General features: G+C 45.1%; 1 protein-coding gene across 3 annotated transcripts in view; it reads left to right on the top strand.

Annotated features, from left to right (window-relative positions):
- Positions 1-5,919: 5,919 nt before the first annotated feature.
- OGT (O-linked N-acetylglucosamine (GlcNAc) transferase) overlaps positions 5,920-22,560 on the top strand; it is a 113,346-nt gene continuing 96,705 nt past the window's right edge. The window contains exons 1-2 of one of the 3 annotated variants that reach the window (XM_088445549.1): positions 5,920-6,056; positions 20,266-20,446. In XM_088445549.1, coding sequence (XP_088301675.1) covers positions 6,020-6,056; positions 20,266-20,446 — 218 coding nt within the window. In that variant the 5' untranslated portion in view covers positions 5,920-6,019. The remainder of the gene's footprint in view (positions 6,057-20,265; positions 20,447-22,560) is intronic. The other 2 variants (XM_088445547.1, XM_088445548.1) reach the window with 2 other exon arrangements.

Genomic DNA, 22,560 nt, shown 5'->3' on the forward strand with positions numbered 1-22,560 from the left:
TGGAGGCCAATGGGTGTGGTTTTTTTTGTGCGGGAGCCAATATGTATTTTTTTTCATAGGTCGCGCACACCGCATCGCCGGATCGTGTGCCTTGGCAATTTTAAAATCTTGCGTATTATACCTCGAGTTGAAAAAGGTTGAAAATCACTGGTATATACTGTGAGGTAATTTCTGTATAGTGGTGAGGTAATCTATTATCGGTGAAGTAAGAAATGTATATTTATTGTTGTATAAGTTATTGTGAGCTCGACCAGGGAGAAGTATATCCATGGTACATAGTTTATTTGCATTATACACTATAGGGAGGATAAATGGGCTCACGCTGTAGGAGAGGGTTCTGGAAGGAGCAGCGAGAGGTAGGTCCAGACTGGAAAGAGTGCAGGGCCGGATTAAGGTCTGTGGGGGCCCCTGGGCAACAAACTGGTGGGGGCCCCTATCAATAAAATGATCAAAGTACTATATTGGCGATGTTATAAAAAAAAAAGTATGTCTTTGTGTGTATATCTATATATATCTATATATCTATATATATATATATATATACACATACACAATCCAATGGACCGGCACTCCGTAGGCAGTGCTCCAGCACAGTACTTGCTCCGGTGCCCTCCTGTGGGTTGAACACGCAACACCCTCCAATAGCACAAATGATGCAGGCGGCACTCAGAGACTCTCAAGACAATACAATACAACAATGGACAAACATACATATAAATACCTTCCACATGACAATCACTCCTCCCCGCCCGATCAGCACGCCCACCTGGCTTCCGGCATCACGAGGGTATGCGTCACTACATGGCGCATCCCCCAGCCGTCACCAAGGGACGCCCGCTGATGACGTCAGACATGATTGGATCATGCCAGAGCGCTGGCATGGCAACCGTAAACAAAACGGGAGCCAAATGACAGACGATCAAAGCAGAACCGCACATGTCTGAAATTAAGAAACAAATGTAAACAAATAAAAATAGCCATCTGATATACACATAATAAACATAAGAAAAAGAATGAAAAAAGCAATAACTATATGTTAGAATAATAAATGGTATCCAAAAATAAACAAAAAATGATACATCAGTATACTGACATATATGAACAAAAAACAAAAACAAACACAATTTGAACCCCAAAAAATGTTATACATCAATACTAGTATGAAAATAAAGAGGTTTAAACAAAAATCCAACTATATTGCTCATAGAACAACATACCGAGAAAATTAAAAACATAAAAAAATATTCCGAAACGTTGACATTATATTAAACCTTTTCTTCTACTACTTTGGGAGTCTCTGAGTGCCGTCTGCATCGTTTGTGCTATATATATATATATATATATATATATATATATATTAATATATATAAAATTAATCCAATGAGCTGCACTCATAGCATCAAGTTCACCATGTGGGGTGCTCTATTTAGAGACAGCAAAGTCCAAAGCATAAGGAAGAGAGAATAGGCACTCACCATTCAGTAGAAGGAATCTTTAATAACTCACATATATAGCATGATGAAATCGACGTTTCGGTCCTACCAGGACCTTTGTCAAGACAGAGACAATCGCCACAAAGCTACCACCAAGACACGTGGTAGCTTTGTGGCGATTGTCTCTGTCTTGACAAAGGTCCTGGTAGGACCGAAACGTCGATTTCATCATGCTATATATGTGAGTTATTAAAGATTCCTTCTACTGAATGGTGAGTGCCTATTCTCTCTTCCTTATATATATATATATATATTTGAACGTAAAATCCCAGTATACAGTACTACATTTTAAAGCAAATGTAATAAACTGGAGTTTCAAATGCAAATATATATGCAAAGCGTGGTGAGCGAAGCGAGCCCGCAAGGGGTTAACTTTCTTATTTTGGTGCACTGTGTGGGCAAGAAAGTACACTTCCGCCCTCAGTGCACGTCACTTCCAGATACAATAACTGAAGTGGAACTAGTCTTTACCCTATAATCCGGCCCTGAAAGAGAGGGTCGCGCGGCTGGGAGAGGAGAGAGTATAAATAGAGGAGCCGTTATTGCGGAGGGCAGACTGGCGTTCCCCCTCCTGAGCGCACCACCTCTGTCACCGGCGCTGCAACAAAGCTATAATAGCGTCAGCCAGGTGATGGATGGGAGTGTCGCCTATGAGAGACAGCTGAGCACTGTGGAGAGGCGCTTACCTATGCTACTACAGTTCCCGATCAGTTATAAATACTATGACGACATTAGCAGCAAAAGCACGTATTTTAATATCTTAGAAAGTGAAAGTGCGCTCCATCACCCTAATACCAACACTGCTGGAGGCATTGGATACGCTGTAGTGTAGGTACATTGGATAAGCCAGAATTTAGCCAGACACCGCGGTAGGAATTATTCACGGCGGATCTTAGATCCTGGAAGTTCATTATAGATGAGAGAGCTATAGAGCTGGGGGAGATTTATTGAAGCATACCTTAAGAGAAAGCAGGATACCTTTAGATACGGAAAGGGAGTACAGCCCATTTCTGTATCCCTAGTAAACACTAATGGACATATTTGTTTTTGGAGATCTGGGGGCAGTTAAGTTGTACTATTAGTGACATATTCATTTCTCCCATGGTTGCTTGTAACTGTGGAGAGTCACTTCTTTTTGATTATTCTGAACACAGCATTTACTAAGTTGCAGTGATGTGTGGTGAGGTCAATGGCTGGGGAGGCACACATGGAGTGCTGAGTGCTGAGAGCCTGTCTCACCCCCTACTCACTGTAACTCTCCCCTCACTACACTAAGCTTCAGTGTCCATTGATTCTCCTACCTGCATTACTGTGTCTTCTCTTGCTGCTGCTGGCTGATCTCCGATCTCTAAACACTGTAGTGCACTTCCTGGTCACATGACTCATCCAAGGTGTCCATCAGTGCTCAAGGCACAGCCCCCATACTTAGAGGCATGCCTCTATTAGCTCTCTTTCTGTGCAGCTTACTGCCTATAGTGTGGCCCTGCCCCGAAGCAGAAGCGAGGCTGAGCTGTTGCTGCCTCATCTCTTGTTTCTCTGCAGTCCCAGGGAGCTTCATAAAGTTGGTGAGTGTTAACTATAATAATCATTACAATAAATAAAGAAGATGTTTATAAGTTATAAATATCTTCTCTGTATTATTCTAATAATTTTTAGAATCGAATCTTAGGAGTACTGTAGGACAGGGGAGGCTCTGCCTGCCCTGATTGCACGTCCCTGCTAAGTTTACTGGACACAAACGTTGCCATAGACTTTGAACTATGGCCCTGATTCAGACACCTGTCATTAGTCCCGCGTCAGGATTTAGTCAGACGGCTTGCTGGCCATCGGCATTATGACAGCATCCCCTACAGACTATATACAGGGGCGTAACTAGATATTTGAAGGCCCCATAGCAAAAGTTTGTAAGGGCCCCTATGTACCATTGAATGGTGCAAAATGTATATTACACATGTAACTTTGACATGGAAGATGGGCCCCCCTAAGCTCTGGGCCCCATAGCAGCTGCACCCATTGCACTTATGGTAGTTACGCCCATGACCCCATAAGAGAAGAGGGATTGAGGTAGCTACACTTCACTAACAGTATCAGGAGGAAATCACAACTGTAGTATATGTTACATCATAACTAAAGTGGGTTTCTCTAAGCATTCCCAACCTACATTGGTAAATAATATAAATAAACCAGTCGGTGCTAATTATCAGAAGTAGAGCTAGACTTAATATATTGGGATCGATTCAGCTGCTGTTCCAAAGAAACTCTGTAGATTCTCAACAAAAGAGTAGTGACCATAAAAATATAGATAAGCAACTGCGCTAGACCAACCACCATATATACTCAATTGTTTAAAATAAAAATAAATGATTTTATTCAGACATATAATATAGTAATAACATTAATGCATGGGTCCCAGCATTATAAAAAAAACATTTAAAACACAGGCAATATGCTCATGTGATAATCATCTCAAACATCATTATAAAATAACAACCTTTCCTAAAGGAAAAGACAGTTGCTGGAAAGCTAAAAAGTCTCAATGACACAAATGAATAATCCAAAAAATCCTCTGATATGGAATGTTTGTTACAAGGTTTCAATTTTGTTGCAAAAAGATGATACAATATTGTGAAATAACTTTTCTGAAAATGTGCAACAATGTCTCTGTTAATAAACAGTGGTGGTGTTCACATAAATTCCATTAAAGTAATTGCCATAGTAAACTGTGTAATCAAACGCTGCTTACCAATGTAGCATATGCAATGGATCTTTTAAAGCCGTTCCAATAGTGCTCTGGCTCACTCCCGTGTCCGTGCTGAATGGTGATACCTCCGTACACCCTGTCTGATGAGACCGGCGTCTCTATCCAGCGGGGAGCGGTTTCCGTCGGACACGTGTATAGCCGGAACTCCTGTGTGTGCTAAAGGAGAGCTGGCGGGTAGCTGTAAATTGAGCTCTATGTCCACTTGTTGTAGCCGCAAAAAGCGGTAAGGTGGTTCCACAACAGGAGTATTAATGGGTGGTGCAGGCTTTCTTTCTGGGTCCCTGCAATGAATGGCAATTGAACAGTAGAGGATTGGGTAGTCGTCTTTCTTCCTAACGCGTTTCTTTATGCCCTGGTAATTTCTCCATTAAATTATATAATAAACTTGGGATGGAAGCAGGGCTGGATTAAGGGCCACATGGGCCTGGGGCTGAAAATGTTCAAGGGCCTATACTGAGAAGGAGAGCAGCTGTAACCAGTGCTATGTGGGTGTACACCCCATACACTACAAGCCCCATTGTTTCCCTAAATACATAAAAATAGAAAAAATGCATAATTTTGTGTGAAAAGTAGAAAAACAATTTTAATAATTATAATTTATGGCTGATTCTGTGACCAGCCTAGGCAGCTGGTCATTATCATGTTGATGATGGGCCTATTTTTATGTGGAGGCCTGGAGCTGTAGCTCCATCTGCCCCATTGTTAATCTGGCCCTGGATGGAAGCACTGGTTATAACACTGTATATAGGGTTACATAAGAATAGTAAGAACATTGAGAAAAATGAGTATTAAGTCAGTAGCGTAAACTTCAGGAAATACTATTCAGACCCTTGTGGGCTTATTCACCCTCCATGCCCACTTGGATGGTAGGGAATGACGTTTGACACAAGCTTATAAGCCAGTGTCCAACGTCATACCCTACCATCCAAGTGGGCATGGAGGGGGAATAAATCCATGCCCGCAGCATGGCGAGTGCAGCGAGCCCGCAATGGTCCGAATAGTATTTCCTGAAGTTTATGCTACTTACGTATCTTCACTGAATAGTGAAGATACGCAAGTAGTGTAACCAGGGGCCACAAAGATATGGAAGTACCTTTAAATGAATTGAGATAGCATAAAAATTTAGCCATAGTGTAATTTAAAAAAACAAAACATTTAAACACAAATTTGATAGGCTGTTATGGACAAACCACTTTCTGCACAATTACCTGTAGAACCCTGTGTAACATGCCTAAAGGACTTAATGCGCCATACAACAGAATAATTGTGCATTCAACTAAGATGACAATAAGCATATTTTACATTTTGTATACCAGAACGTGATATCTGTCAACACATAATGCACAGGTCGAACAAATAGGTGACCACAAAAAAAATGGCTGATGGTAGCTTTAGGCGCCATTCTTATCCTGCCCACTGAGTGGACAGCGCATGCGCTGATACAGCTGTTTGTCGCATTGCACAGAGCGGAGGGATACTTTGCGTCTTTTATGTGCAGTCATGATGTTTACCGTCCGCAATGTTACACTGGACACCCACTGATCAATCATGTGGTTGGTTTGTGCATTCTCATAGATGAAGACATTTCTGAATAATACTGCTGCCAGCTATTACTTTCTAAAATAAAACACTCTAGGCTACGCGCACTGACACGGCGACCTATTTTTCGTGGAAATAGTCCCGGTATCACGGCCAGGCGCCATTTCACACAGCACTGAAGTGAGGCCGGAGCGGGACCTTGCACCGACCGACTCTCACCTTCGCTATGGCTTCATCTGTGGGCAACGTTGCTGATAGTACAGGTAGGAAATCGCATTGTGTTGTTTTCTAGGGTAGAGACCTGAGACATTGGGTCCAGTAATCGTTCACGGGTAGCGGCCCACACATAGCATTGAGGGTGCGGCGTTCAGAGTAACAAAGCGCCGTGTACAACCTGATGGGGCGACCAACCCATAAAGAACCACCCCGGTCTTTTATACAAAGCAGAAAAATAGGGATAGGGGTGCACTCACCAGTCTTCACAAAAGGTTTTCTTTATTCCAAAGGTAAATAGTATTACATCATTAGCAGTATCAACGTTTCGGTCCTATATGTGGACCTTTGTCAAGATGTGTACACACACACATATATATATATATATATATATATATATATATATATATATATATATTAGTACAGGATCAATCATGCTGTTTATAGTAGGAAATTGCAGCAACATCTTACAAGAGGAACTGGTAACATATATATTTGGCTGCTATCTATGGCTTTGCTACCCTTAATGGATGTAAATTTTCTCAATACTGTAGGGGTAGGTCTAAAGTGAAGTGGTTTAACTTGGATCTGTCTACAACCATACTGTAAGGGCCTATACTTTTTGCTTTGAATACAGAAGTGTTTTTATTACTGGTTGCATAACTCCACCATATTATGCAGCACTGTACAAAAATCTTTGTTGTTGATTTACACCTTAGTCACACTCTTTATCAGAGCCAATTAACCTATTTGTATGTTTTTGAAGTGTGGGAGGAAACTAGAGCAATTGAGGGAAATATCTGTATCTTATATGCAAGTCATGTGCCCATGGGAATGTACATGCACCCATTGAGTGTATTATGTGCAATTGAACATATATGAAATAAGCTAAAATTGTATGTTGTGTATGAATCATAAGAGTGAATTCTATTCATAGCGTTGGCAGCAAAGTGCCTGCGACATGCTAGGGTGAAGGCACTTTATGAGGGTATCTTTGCTAATTTATTCTTTTGAACCAGATGCAAAAGTAAACAAGCAAATCATGTGTACAGTAACAAACTGTACTGGTCTTTGCTATGAATTGAATTTCCCCTGTAATGTACTTGGGACACCTAAGTGAGGGTAATTGTCCTGGGTTGCTTTTGAAGTGTAACAAATTGTGGCTCACGGACATATATGGGAGCCATGGATATTTGAGAAGATATTAAAAACAGTAAGTGGTTTATGGATTTGCCCACAAGCGACGTGTGAGTGTATTTGTAAGGCTGTAGCTTTAATTGATTCACTTGTTTTCTAGTGAAAATAAACACGCACAATGCTCTTTTGGTGAGGCTCAAGGATAGATTGAATATGGCGTGTATGAAGGGTAAAATGAAACCTCCAGGAATTGTGACTGTGAAGGTCAGAAATTTTGCGATGACTTGTCTTTTCTTTGTACACACCCTGATATTCTTCATACATTTAGACATAGTTTTACAACCTTAGTGCACCCTATTCACATCACCTCATACACCAGTTTTAATCCTACCAGTGTTGCATATCAATAGGGGGAAATCAAATATTTTTGCGTTCTTGTGGGGGCAATTCAATAGTTTCTGTTGATGGACATGAATGGATTTCTGCTTGTACCTTCCTAAGGTGGCTAGCAGAAATTATCATTATCCTTTATATGGCGCCACAAGGGTTCCGCAGCACCTTACAATGTACATAAACAAATGAGCACAGAAGAAAAACAGTTAACAGTACAGACAATGCTGGAAAAATACATGATTTATAAACATTGCTGCATAAAAATAAGCAGCAGGGTGTTAGCAACCAAGTGTTATGTGCTGTTGTAAATTAAAATATAAGTGAGAGAAGAGGCTCCTGCTCGTGAGAGCTTACATTCTAAAGGGGAGGGGCAATTCAAACAATTGAATTCCCCCAAATCGTCGAAGTCTTTGTTTTGGATGCTCAAACTTCCGCTTTGGAGCGTTAAGCAGGGCCTTAGACGAGTTTAGCCACTTTACACGGCTAAACTCGGCTTTGGGTGTGACATGCGCAAAGACCTGCAACAACTGAAGCCCCATCAGTTTAGATGGGCGATCAGGCATGCATAAACAATTGAATTCCCCTAAAAGTGTTAAAAATTAGTTAATGTTGAAGTCTCTGTAGACCAATTATGGTATGTAGTTTCATTGTTACTTACTGCAACATTATCAAAAGACATCCTGCAGGGCTGATGCTCCCAGGATTAATGTCCATAGCTGTTCAATTAGCAGCCAGTTTTCTCGAAAATTAACCCATAGATTCTGGGTTAAGTGCCCTGGGCTATCTGTTAATTGCATGGAGGCAGTTGTGGTAAGCCTCTACTAGCTAGTACTAGTGCATCTCCCTGACTTCATGGTATTTGCCAATGATTGTGCTGAGTGAAAACATTTGTGGGTGCATATTTTAGAATAAACTTTATTATATGCAGTGCATTGGGCAGTTTAGATTAGTTTTAGATCAAGTGGGCAACAAACCTTTGTGTATACCTAAACCATTAGCAGTTCTGCTCTTGCATGGCCGAGAACACAGTTGGACAGTGATAATGTTGACCACTGAATCAAGCATCATAGGATCTAGATAGCAGACAGGACTGTTTGTCTGCACATGCCTCATTTGTTGATACCATGGCATAAACCTCTAATCCTCCTGGTATGGGCAACCCCACCGTTATCAGTGACTTTCTTCCCATCTGAATGTAATTTTTTTTTTTTGGCTAATGCAGGTCAGATTCTTATATGTGGGGTAAGGTGCTATAGAAGATGCAGAAAGCAGATTCTTAAAACGATTTGCAACAAATATTATATTGGTCTTGTTCAGTCCAGGAAAGCCTGTCTCGATATCTAAAGATCCCGACAGGGGCGGAAAGTATGCTATCCCTAACCCTCTAACCCCCCCCCAACCCTCCCTTAGTGGGATCTAACCCTAATCTCCCCCTGGTGGTGCCTAACCCCGCCCTTACTGCACCCTAAACCTTCGTTCGGAATTCCGGCTGTCGGGATTTCGGCGTGGGGCTAAAGATAGGCATCTGGATTTCAACTCCTATCTTTAGTCCCGGGTAGTGATTCCGCAGGCCGGCATTCCGTCCCCGGTAATCTAACTAAATCCTGTTAGATTCACTACCTCTGCAGAGCTAAAGGTTGTGTAGGCTTGTTCTACCTGAAATCTAATTTTAAAGATCAAAGCTGATCATTTGAAAGATCAAAACTGGTGGGTTTTCTTCTAGATGGTATTGTAATTTCCTTTACTTGCTTGGGAGGATAGCCAAGGGGGAACTGTATTGACCTATAATGTATTATTATGCAAATTGATAAATCTTCTGGGTAGAGTGTGATAAGGCTGCTCTAAAGTGGAAGCCTCACATTTCTACTGCTGTTGGGTGTCCCTGCTTTCTGCAGTCCAGCTGTCTCCTTTCCCTTCCTTACATCAGACACTGCCATATGCAGACCTGTCCTCACTTAGAAATACAGGAGTGGGTTGGTTACTGTCTACCACTTAAGTACTCTCCACTTCTGCCATGCTCATTCTGATGAACTGATTGAATTGTCAATTTTAATTGCAGTTTTATTGTATGGAGAGATCATCTTCAGCCCATGTTGCAGCATTTATTTCCTGATGGTCAGCTTGTTATCTTTCCTGGCTTTCACATTTATGGTCACACTTTGGTGTGAGCATAACTTTGTTATCCATATGCATTCTCAGTCACCAGATCTGGCCTTCATATAAAGTAGTATTTATGGGATATTCTGGAATGTTGCCTGAAATTATCTTCTACCACCATTATCCTGGCATCAGTGACTTTATTGTGGACAAATTGCACTGCATTCCTACTGCACACTTCCAGATGTGGGTTAAACCTGGGTTAAGGAATATTGCCAGGCGGACCACCTGAGAAATACAGCACGGGGGAGAACACTGAACATTATGCAGTGTTATTGTAACTCCATAGTGAAGAGTTTAGAAAATAAATGCTAATGCTTAATGGCTTTTTATAGTTTTATTGCATCACATGGCATTAAATAAGCTATAGTGGTTTTATCTTGGTTAGAGCTATACAATATTTGTCAGTCATCAATAAAAAATAAATAAAAGAAAAAATAGTTTGACACTACTTCAACATACAGAAGTCTGACATTTGTAATTTTGTATTTTAACAAATATGTCAGTTTAAGAAAAATAACAAATCTTCTGAGAATAGTCACAGTTCTTCTTTAACTGGAAGGAAAACGGCCTTTCTATAAATGTTTGTTGAGTCTTCTAAATGCAAATAAGCAGTTCCTGTTAGTTTGAAGTCATATCCGGGATATGATATTTGAATAGCGGCCCTTATCCACTAATTACTGTAGGCTTAATATTGCTACTTTTCCTGGGCATCCCTGTTGGGTATGTGGGAAAAAGTAGTGGTGTTGCGGTCACAATGAGGTGTTCTGAAACCTCACATGGTATCTGAGCCTCTAATTGATTTGCCCACTTATGCTGGGGTACGTACTCAACCACATATCGTGTGCGCGTCAGCCAGTGTGTACAGACGATACGTCTGTGAACGACATTCACAGACATCCCCCCCCGGGTGTGCAGCACCGCTGATGTGCATATCTGCAGATATATCGGCCACTTGGTGCAGAGGCCGCGGGTGACTGACATCACAACTGGGTCTGCCCAGTTGTCACGTCAGGCATGAGATATCGGGTCAACGATTGGTAAGTGCGTATGACGTCTGTGTCCACCCATCTCTAGTCTCAAGATAGGAGGCACCTATTTTTATGTGTGATTAAACAGATTTGATAGTGTTTTAATAACTACTGTTTTTTAATATCACTTTGGTGACAGCACAAATGCCAGCCTGGAATTCTGGATTATGTATTAGGGGCATATTTGTCATTTACCTGGTTTTATACCCGATAATTGTAATATATCACCGCTTTTCGAGTCGATAAGAAATTATATATCGCCCGAATGTAGTGTTCCCGCTAGGATCAGTTGTGGACAGGGCGCCGATAACTGGGGGCACAAGCGCGCACGAAAAGGGGGGCCAAAGGCTGTCTGTCTGTGAAAGGGGTACTGCCCCGCCGACATTACTGTTGGGGGGGGCCGTGCGGCCCCCTCAACGTCACTTTTGGGGCGCGACAAGCCGGCGGCATCATTAATAGGGGCGTACCCAACACCTACGGAGATGCTGAGCTTCCCCGAAGCTGTTCCTTAATGTGAATAGATGTAATGCGCATGTGCACGGCATCTATTCACGCTGCAGAAGAACGGCAGCAGCCAGGCTGTTTTAGCAGGGCGCCGCTAAAAGAGGCAGGGTGCATTTTTTCCTTTAAAAATCTGTCAGGGCTAAAACAGCCTAGCGTGAAGACTACAAATGTATCATAGGGGGCAATTCATTGCGCTGTTAATAGCACTGGGAAGGAGTTCCCGGAGCAATTCAATTCAGCGTGCTGTTAGGCCAACTAAAGGATTTCTTCTTGCACCCTCCTGAGGTACAAGCACATGTTTGACCAAAGTGCCGGCTGCGAGGCTGTTTGCCGGCTTAGCGCAGCGTTAACAGCCTCGCGGGCAGCACTTTGGTCAGAGAATGACGATCTCGTGACTAAACACACAGGTTAAGTCACAAGAAACTGCATTCTAAGACTTAAGTTGTTAGTCGGTCTGAACAGCGCGGTAAATTGAATAGCTCCCTGAACTTCTTCCAGGCGCTGTTCACCACGCAGGGGCAACGAAAGGAGCCTGTCCCTGCGATTTGTTCAGAGTGAGGTGACCGCTTCAGTGGTCACTTAACTCCTCTATCAGGACCCCCACAGCTCTACTGTGCATGCATGGTCTACTGATCACAAATGTACGGCAGCTATTGCCTGGGAGAATTCTGGAGGAATCCTCTCCAGGTAATCATGGGTACACACAGAACGAACTGTTCAGCGAACGATATTGCTGAACGATCTCCCTTGAAATTCCCGGTGTGCTGGATGAACGATATTGTTCATCCACACACCAAAGATATCAACAACGATCGCAAACTCCTATGGAAAATGCATGATCTTGTCCAGATTGGCCTGCATGCATACCCGATGGATGATATCGTTATCGGCCAGCGGGAGCTCGCATCGTTGGTGGTTCATTGCATACACACTAAACAATATTGTTAACGTTCATACCGTAACAATATTTCTACATCAGGGTCCATAGGGTATTCACAGGATACCTTGGGGTATAGGTGATGACGTCAGGCATCGGGCACCATAGTTAAAGCTTTCAGCCTCCCAGGATGCACTAGGTCCCCCTCCTATACCCCGCCCCCGAGCCAAGGCATCTCAGTTTCGTTTGGTGCCCGGCCGGAGTCGGATGCACCTGTTAGAGGGGGGCTAAGAAGGGCCCCTGAAGTTTTCTACAATGCAGCTGTGGCTGCACATCTGTAAGTACAGCATGGACAGTCAGTACTGACGTCCATGCTGTCTTCCCTACACCCCCGCCGGTACCAGAACGCCGGTACCGATCCGGGGATGCTGGTAAGCATCCACTACCCCCCTGGGACAGCGGACCGCGGCTGAGCGGTAGCGCTGCGGCGTCCCAGGGGATAAATGCATGCCAGGGGAGCACGCCTTCCCTGTCTCACAGCCAGCGCCTTCCCCGCTGCACACAGCCCTCTCTGCACATGCTGACTGGCCCTGTGGCAGCGCTCCTCCCCCAGGCCTCCTCCTCTATGCTCCTCGGTGGCCATCTTTCTCAACGCATGGTGAACGCTGCTGGAAGCTTAGAACGGTGGCATCGTGGTCTGGGTCCCCCGGCATACCTCTCCTCCATTAAGGTTCAGGTCAGTGTATGCAGCGCTGTGTCCTACCAGGCTCCGTGTCTGCGTAGTTGAGTATCAGCGCTGATAGTGCAGGAATTCATTTTCTTTGCATTGTATGTGACTTCTACTAGCGCTGCTGCCTGTACTTTCATTTTCTACTGTCAGCCATTTCACTGTCCCCGATCTTTTTCTGCTAAAGCCCTTGCGGTGTGGTGATTGCAGGGGGTTATGTCGGCAGTGTTATTTATTGGCGCGGCCAATTACTGTCAAGGTCCCGGTAAAGGAGCCGCCCTGGGCTTGTTTTGCCAAAGCACTTATAACCCTGGTGGGCCAGTTAGCTCCGCAGCCTGCGTTCTCACAGATGGGATTATCCCAGCAGTCAGTGGTGTCGTCACCCATGCAGGGTTTCCCGAGACAATTGATGGTACCCCACAGTCTCCCTATTTCCCCTCCCCAAGTCTCTCAGGAGCCTGCTTGGGTTAATTCGCTGACAAGTTTTGTACAGCACTTGTCGGACGTGTTACAAGGGGAGTCTGTGTTGCGGCCACATAAGCGGCCGGTGGCGTCTCTGCCCGCTCCTTATGAGGATGACGACGTGACGTCTGATGATGGGGAGATTCTGGATCTTTCTGACCAGGAACCTCTCCATACTAAAGAGGCGGACGCTAGGTCCAAGGTCGATCCTCTGGTGTCCAAATCTAAATATGCCTTTTTTAAGGATATTAAGGGTGACGCCACAGTGTTTCCTCTTTCGGGTCAGTTAGTAGACCATTTAGAGGAGGCGTGGAAACAGCCTGGCAAATGGTATCAACCTCAGAGGCGCTTGGCGGTGGCTTATCCGTTTGCGGATAATTATTTTTCTAAGTGGGAATCCCCTCCACAGGTGGATTCTCATGTGACACGCCTGGTCCGTAGTGCTACATTGCCCATGCCCTCCATGTCTTCCTTGAAGGATGCTACGGACCGTAAGGTAGAGATCTGCCTAAAGTCCGTTTATTCCCTTGCGGGGGGGACAGCTAGGCCGGCTATGGCCATTTGTTGGGTAGCCAGAGCTATGGAGCGCTGGCCTGATAGTTTGGAGGCGTCTTTTGATTCCGACTGTTCGGCTGAACAGACCGAGTTGATAGGCAATATCCGGGATTCGGCTACTTATATCAATGAAGCGGCCTTGGATATCCGTACTCTGGCGTCTCGGATTTCTTCGGCAGCGGTAGCTGCTCGTCGCACCTTATGGTTGCGATCTTGGAAGGCGGACGCTGATTCCAAGAAGGGCTTGGAAGCTTTGCCTTTTAATGGAGAAGTCCTATTTGGTCTGGATCTGGACAAAATCGTAGCCACACTGGCGGCAGCCAAGTCGGCATGTCTTCCGTCTGCTGCCGTTCCTTCCAGTTCAGGTAGGTCGGCCTTACAGGGCTCAGGGTAGGCCTAAGACTCAGTCCTTTCCCAGACAGGCTGGTCCCAGAAAATCGGCCAAGCCCCGGAAACAGGCCTGGAGTACAAGACGTCCGGCCTCTAAGCCAGATGACAAGCCTGCGGCCTGACGGTCCGCGCCTCCCTTTGGGGGATCCCAAAGTGGGAGGCCGTCTGCTGCAGTTCGCCCAGTGTTGGTCGGTTACAACGACAGACACTTGGGTTCACAAGGTGGTTTCTCACAGGCCCCCGTCCCGATTCTTCACCACGGGTCTTCCATCAGACCGGAACAAAGCTGTGGAACTGCGGAAAGTTTTGCACACTATGCTCCAGGCTGGAGTTATAGTGCCTGTTCTATTCTCCCAGAGGGGCCAGGGTTTCTATTCCAATTTGTTTTTGGTGCAGAAACCCAATGGGTCGTATCGTCCGATCCTCAACCTCAAAGCACTCAACAAGTCTTTGCGGGTGCCGAAGTTTCAGATGGAGACCCAACTGTCCATCATTCTGGCGCTGGAACCTGGGGATTACATGGTATCGTGGGACATACAGGACGCTTACCTGCCTGTCCCTATTCTTTTACGCCATCAACAGTTTCTCAGGTTTGCAATCCGCAACGACCACTTTCTTTTCCGGGCGTTACCATATGGGCTGGCGACAGCTCCACGTGTATTCGCCAAGGTGATGGCGGTCATGGCGGCTTCTCTGCGGCTGCAGGGAGTCCGCATGTTACCGTACTTGGATGACCTTCTGTTGGTGGCAGGATCTCCAGAGCTCCTTCTACGTCACTTGGACCTGACCATTGCGCTACTGCAACGGCACGGCTGGTTGATAAACTGGCAGAAATCCACCCTGATCCCGTCTCAGCGGATTCTGCATCTCTGAGCCTTATTGGACTCCAGTCAGCAGTGGATCTTTGTGACGGGGGATTAGGTTACTGAGCTCCATGGTGTCAGTATTCGACATGGTGGAATATGCCCAGTTTCACTCCAGACCTCTGCAGCAATTGATCCTGTCCAATGGAATGGACTGCCTCAGAGTCTAAACTCACAGACCATGGTGCTCACTCCGGAGGTTCGCCTGTCTCTACCCTGGTGGTTGCAGACGACCCATCTCAACAAGGGTCATCCGTTCTGGGTGGTGAATTGGGTCCTGTTGACAACGGACGCCAGTCTTCGGGGCTGGGGAGCAGTCACTGGTCCACACTTGTTCCAGGGCAGGTGGACTTGGGCGGAAACAGAGCTTCCAATAAACATCTTGGAGCTCTGCGCGGTTTTCAATGCTCTCCAGCAGGCACATCGGGTTCTCCAAGGTCGCCCCGTGCAGGTCCAGTCGGACAACGCCACCACCGTGGCCTACATAAATCGGCAAGGAGGAACCCGAATTCGGGCGGCTCTCCTGGAGGTGTCCCGAATCCTGGTTTGGGCGGAGCAAAATCTCCCTGCCTTATCAGCAGTATTCATCCCGGGAGTCCTAAACTGGGAGGCAGACTTTCTCAGTCGCCAGGACGTTCATCCGGGGGAATGGTCTCTGCACCAGGACGTCTTTCAACTTCTGGTGGACAGGTGGGGTCTTCCAGATATCGACCTCATGGCGCCACGGCACAACAACAAGTTGCCGGTGTACGGGTCTCGCACAAGAGACGAAGAAGCGTCTCTGGTGGATGCTCTGTCCGTCCGGTGGACGTTCTGGTTTGCTTATCTGTTTCCTCCGTTTTCCCTTCTTCCACGGGTAATCCGGAAATTCAAACAGGAAGGAGGGACGCTCCTGTTGATGGCTCCTGCGTGGCCCCGGAGGCACTGGCTCTCAGACCTCCAGGGACTGTCCGTGGACATTCCTCTACGGTTGCCGCTACGACCGGACCTCCTGTCACAGGGTCCTTGTCTTCACCCGGACCTGACTCTGCTGTCTTTGACGGTGTGGCTGTTGAGACAGCCATGTTAAGGTCCAGGGGTTTTTCCAGCTCTGTAGTGCAAACAATGCTAAGGGCTCGGAAACCATCTTCTGCAAGGATATACCATCGGGTGTGGCATACATTCTTCCAGTGGTGTCGACCGAGAGGTTATGCCCCATGGGAGTTCCATCTGTCTAGAGTGTTAGCTTTCCTACAGGCGGGACTGGACCATGGGCTTCGCCTTGCGTCTCTGAAGGTGCAGGTGTCTGCCCTGTCCGTCTGGTTCCATCGTAGGATTGCTGCAATCCCGGTGCGCACCTTTATGCAAGGTGTTCTTAGAATTCAGCCACCTTTTGTTCCACCGGTGGTGCCTTGGGATTTAGCTGTGGTCCTGGGGGCTCTCCAGGGACCGCCGTTTGAACCACTGGGCTCAGTGGACCTCAGATGGCTGACAGCTAAAACAGTTTTCCTTCTGGCCATTGCTTCGGCCAGACGTGTTTCTGACTTAGGGGCTCTCTCCTGTAGACCCCCTTTTCTGATTTTTCATAGGAAACAGGGCGGTGCTGCGCACTCGTCCTGGTTTCCTTCCTAAAGTTGTTTCCAGTTTTCACATCAACGAGGAAATCGTTGTTCCGGCTTTAACTCACCTGATCTTTCAGTGGGTGAGGCCACTTTGGACGTTGTGCGGGCCTTAAGGATTTATGTTGACCGCACTTCTTCGTTTCGGAAGTCGGACGCCTTGTTTGTGCTCCTATGGCTTCCGTAAAAAGGGTTGGCCTGCTTCAAAGCAGACTTTGGCAGGCTGGATTCGTATGGCCATTTCAGAAGCTTATCTTCATGAAGGCCTTCCGGTTCCTTCCTCTGTGAGGGCTCATTCCACTAGGACTGTGGGTCCTTCTTGGGCTGCTCGACGTGGTGCCTTTGCAGTCCAGATCTGCAAGGCTGCCACATGGTCCTCGGTCCATATCCTTTGTGAGGTATTATGCGTTTGACACCTTTGCTCCTCAGTATGCTTCCTTCGGGCGGCTGATTCTCCTTTCAGCACAGGAGCGTCCCCACCCTTAAAGGATACTGCTTTGGGACATCCCCAAGGTATCCTGTGAATACCCTATGGACCCTGAAGTAGAAAATATGAGATATGGTAAGAATTTACCCTTGTTATCTCTATTTCTACGAAGTCCATAGGGTTTCACAGGACTCCCGCCCTGTCGCACCTGTGCTGCAGATGGGCTTTGCTCTGGTCACCGGTTTTTCCGTCTCCCTCTGGTGAGAATGTGATTCTTGTGTGTGTCCAGATCTTTTTTTCTCTCTCTTCCTTCTCCTCCTCTGGCCTATGGCTTGGTAACTAACTGAGATGCCTTGGCTCGGGGGCGGGGTATAGGAGGGGGACCCTAGTGCATCCTGGGAGGCGGAAAACTTAACTCTATGGTGCCCGATGCCTGACGTCATCACCTATACCCCAATGTATCCTGTGGAACCCTATGGACTTTGTAGAAATAGAGATAACAAAGGTAAGTTCTTACCATATCTGATATTATCGTTCTGTGTGTATACACCTTTAGCTTTGCAAAATGTAGCCCATAGGCTACAGCCATCTTCAGATGGTGTTAGCTGCTGGGACCAAGCTCTGAAACGAGGCTCTTGTTGGAAATGAAGGGACCGCAGCAGATATGGGAGATATCTGCTACGTTTCTTCTGTGGTACATTCGGATAATCCTTAATATTTGCTGGTATTTGCCTAACAGGTGTGTGATCAAGTGTCTAGATTATTATCAAGATTGTTTTGTAAATGCGATTTTAAGATGACTGTTATTAGCTTATGATTAAGGCCTACACTTACAGATCCTAATGTGTTGTTGGAGCAGTTCTGCTCCACGGCCAGAGAACCAATTTGCTGGAACTCGTCTGTGTCGTTAATGCTGATTCTGAAGCTCAGAGAGATGAGCAGCATTGGATGATATGCATGAGCATGATCATTGTTTTTTGTTTGCATTTAATAATAAAAGTAGTTTCAATGTTAATTTATGTAATCAATCTGAATTCAGCTGGACTAAATGGTGGTTTCGGTTTGCCACTGATTGGCAGTAACACAAAAAAAAAGTTTTTTTTTTTACACCTGGTAAAACATGTTTCAATGCAGTTTTAAAATGTGCAGAGATTTATGTGGGCCATACATAAGCTCCGCAGTTCCCTGATCCCCCGACTCCGAACTGCAGATCAGCGGGCATTGATGATCAACAATTCCCGACCCAGGCGTCGGGATCGTGGAATTGCGGAAATTCCTCTCGCATGTATGGGCACCATTAGATTTGAGGGTGGTTTGTCCAAACTGAAATCTAAATTGCAATAAAAATTAAACTGTCCAGCATTCGTGGGCTGCATGCATAAGCAGCCTGTATTTATCATGCATACAAAAATATTAAATGCATTTGCACCCATTTCAAGAATACAAAACGGCAAGTAACTGTGTACCTGGGAAAACCTAGTGGCAATCCAACGCAGAATCAGGCCCTTGACTGAGGTCCATCTGGTTGAAACCTAGCAAAATATCAATATTTGGTAATGCTTGTGTCAATGTTTGGTGATGCATATGGTTCTATTAGATACATCCTGATCTTCCTCTTTAATAAAACATGTCACGTCAGCATTAAATTTTGTATGGTTTGAAGCCACTTGTTTAAAACAATGTATTTTTCATGATACTGCTGCCTCTAATAGAAACTGTGACATCTCCGTATTTTTTTTAGTTTATTTCCTAATGAATCTGTTAATTTGCGAGTTGCTAAACATGATGCTTACAGTGAAAGCAATATTAATTTGGCTATGTCTGCTATAAAGAACAAAGTGATTTTGTGCATATTTCCCCCTTTGCAATGTTGTGCCTTTTTCTATTTTCCTTTTTTTTTTTTTTTTTTTTTATGATTTATTTATTTTTTATTTCTTATTGCATTCCATTCATTAGTGCCTTTTAACTGCGTAGTACTTCTAGTTGGTCACTCATATTTTTTATTTTTTTTTAGTTAAAACAATTTGTTTATAAAGGAGAGATAATCTTGAAATATACGACTTTGTATCATTCATAAGGGTAGCGTTCCCAGTAGGCTGTTTCAGTGGGCTGCCGCGCCCTGTCCTATTTCTAAAGGGCAGAAAGCACCATTCCCTCCGGCGTGGCGCCCTGTTGAAACAGCCTGTGGGTTGTGTCCCCTCCCGCGGGCTGCTGTGTCCCGTGGGTGGGAAAATGGCGCTGCAGCAGTGACTGCAGCGCTTGAGAGGCGTGCCCGTCATGTCTGTAAGTGCCGGGAACGCCCCCAAGAGTGAAAGAAAAAGGATGCGTCATAAAGACACGCCTCCTTACCGGGCACACACAAGTGCCCTTTCTCTAGGTCCGGTGCTGATCAGATACCGGAAATAAAAACCCTATAAGTGCCGGCGTCGGGCGGACTTTGGGGCTAATTGGATAGTGCCGGGGAATCCAATATCACCCGAACATTGTTCAGGGCTAATTGGATACCACCCATAGGTTCATAAACAAGACCTATCAAAGTTAAATGCTGGGGGGTAGGGGATTATTTTTGATACCATTTGTGTTTCTAAATTAAATGGTTAGTGTTCTAATAATTCGCTAGCTTTTCGGACTGCCAATAACTGGTGCTGCACTAGAGAAAAGCCTGTAATACGGCCATTCCATCTCAAGTATGGGACATAACTTCTACTCGATAATTCAGCCCAACTCATTGTATTAAGAGCCGTTATTTTTTATGAAAATCTGAGAAATGGCTATAATTTAACTTGTCAACTTATGTTGAAAACTCAAGATACACAGCTACATATGTTTTCTTAGTGTCACGCATGAGACAATTCATGGAATGGCCCAACATCAAACCTCAAAGGATGACGCATGCTCCCACTTGTGACTATACCATAGTAGTGAAGGCTGCATTTGCCAGGCATTAGTGAATTATTCTTTTTTTTTTTAAATCATGCATCATACCTTCATCATACCTTATTTGTTTGCTATGCATCACTTTTTTATTTTACTTTTTTTTTTTTTTTTTTTAAGTTTACATCAGTTTTATTTTTTATTTTCTTTTATTTCCATTTTCTAATTATTGCTTTCCCCCTGGATGTTTTGATGATTCTCTAGAACCAACGAAACGTATGCTTTCCTTCCAAGGGTTAGCGGAGTTGGCTCATCGGGAATATCAGGCAGGGGACTTTGAAGCCGCTGAAAGACATTGTATGCAGCTTTGGAGACAAGAGCCTGATAATACTGGTGTCCTATTATTACTTTCTTCTATTCATTTCCAGTGTCGCAGGCTGGACAGGTCAGTACATGGTTTTCTGGTGAAAATGCTATAAATGGTTGATTACATTATTTATTATTAGCACAGACTTGCTGTGAAAATCACTGTTTTTAAAAATGACTTCAAAGGGATGTTATGAGATACATGCATATGGAAAATTGCCTTTTATTTTTAAGAGATTAGCTGTCCCAACATTGGGACTTGTGCAATTCCATTCATTTATTTGCAATGGGACATTTTTATGGAAGTTTTATAATTTATCTTTTAAATTAAATCTGTTTCCTTGATTGAAATATTGAACACCTTATGTAGACACTTTACCAATATACGGAAAGGTACAGCCAATTCTTTAAAATGAAATTTTAGTACCATTCGATTTCTTTCCATTGTTTGGTTTAATGACATTACTGATTTGTCAGCCTCCCCTGCTCACTTTCCATTTATTGCTATTAAAGGCATGCAGGCTACTTTTTTAAATATATTTCTTTTATCCATGGGGGACACTGGAGACATGGGCTCGATTCTATTCTGCACGAAGTGAACAGTGCTGAGAATCAGCTCCCGGAGCTATTCAATACACCGCGCTGCTAAGCCCGACTAAGGATTTCTTCTCACACCTCTCCGGGGATGCGAGCAGAAATCCGACAAAAATCCAGGCACGAGGCTGTTTTCTGCCCTTCGCGCCTGGAAAATGGAATCGCGCCGGGAAGTTAGGTCGGGGAATGCCCGTTCTCGCGCCTTAAACAGGGTGTTTTAGTCGCGAGAACGGGCATTCTCTGACTAAACACCGCGCAGAATAGAATAGCTCCGGGAGCTATCTCCCGGCGCTATTTACATCGCGGGCAATTGAATCGAGCCCATTGAGGTATTGAAGGTGCTGAAGGAGTCTGGGCACTAAATAGATATGTCTTCACAGCACAGGCTCTTCCCCCTCAATACCCCACACCCTGCTTCCACAAGTCAGTTCTTTTTAGGGCCTCAGGGTTTGGGTACGGTTTTATGAGCTGCCATAGCAGGCTGAACACTATGCAGTGCAAGTAGCTGGCAGCCAGTCTCCACCGTGGGAGCCGCTCCGGAGTCAGAGCATTGTTGCCGGAGACATTTGCCCTGACTGAGCTGTCTGCGGTGGGGATGCAGTTACCCCCGTCCCCACCTGGAGCCACTGGCTGCGAACTGAAGCACCGCGGCTACAGGTAAGCGGTGTCTCGCTTGTCAGTGGGATGCCAGTTCAGGAGAAAAGTTCCTGTAGCGGCAGAGTCCCCTTGGTAATGGAGGCTGCCAGGGGGATGTGTCAATGACAGTCCAGTACCTTCACTGGAACACCAGTCTCTTGAACAGCATTGTGTCTGGGGGAGGGGTTTCTTCCTGTTGCCCCCTCCTTCCTTGGCGTGTTTTCTCTGTGGCCTGCCCGCCAAGGAGAGACACTCCTCACACTGAGAGACCATCTTCAGCAGCAAGATTTCCTGCAGCTAAGTCTGGCAGCTGGGGGAGTTTATTAAATTCTCCTCTATACCTCAGGTGGAACTGGTCTCATTCTCAGATCCAATCACAGGTGATCAGATTGTCTCCTCATAGGTTATTTGATTTAGAGGCCATCAGTCCTGTACGGGATGCCATCCCACTCCCAAACTGGCTGTCGCTCTGGTGGTGATTGTTCACTCCTCCCCTTTAAAAAGGTCCATTCAGTGTAGAGTCTTGGGGGTATATATACTAAAGCTTTTAAAATAGACAAATGGTGGTGTTGCCCATAGCAACAATCAGATTCTAGCTATAATTTCTCTATTGCATTTTAGAAAATGATAGACAGAATCTGGTTGCTATGGGCAACACCACCAATTCTCTGTTTTAGAAGCTTTAGTAAATGTACCCGTTGGAGTCTTCTCATAACAGATGACTATCCAGATGACCTTTCAGGGTCAATGGTCATATCGGGAAGCGCGTCTTCCATAAATGTTCTCAAACTCCAGGTGGTATACCTGGCTTTCGTTCAGGCCCAACATCTGTTGTGGGGTCTTCCTGTCAAGGTTCAGTCAGACAATGCGATGACTGTTGCTTACAGAACTCATTAAGGGGGAACCAGGAGTGCATAATCCAGGGGTTCCCAAACTCTGTCCTCAAGGTACCCTAACAGTCCA

The sequence above is a fragment of the Taudactylus pleione genome, unplaced genomic scaffold (genome assembly GCF_031769625.1).
Source record: "Taudactylus pleione unplaced genomic scaffold, aTauple2 ptg000381l, whole genome shotgun sequence".
Lineage (NCBI taxonomy): Eukaryota > Metazoa > Chordata > Amphibia > Anura > Myobatrachidae > Taudactylus > Taudactylus pleione.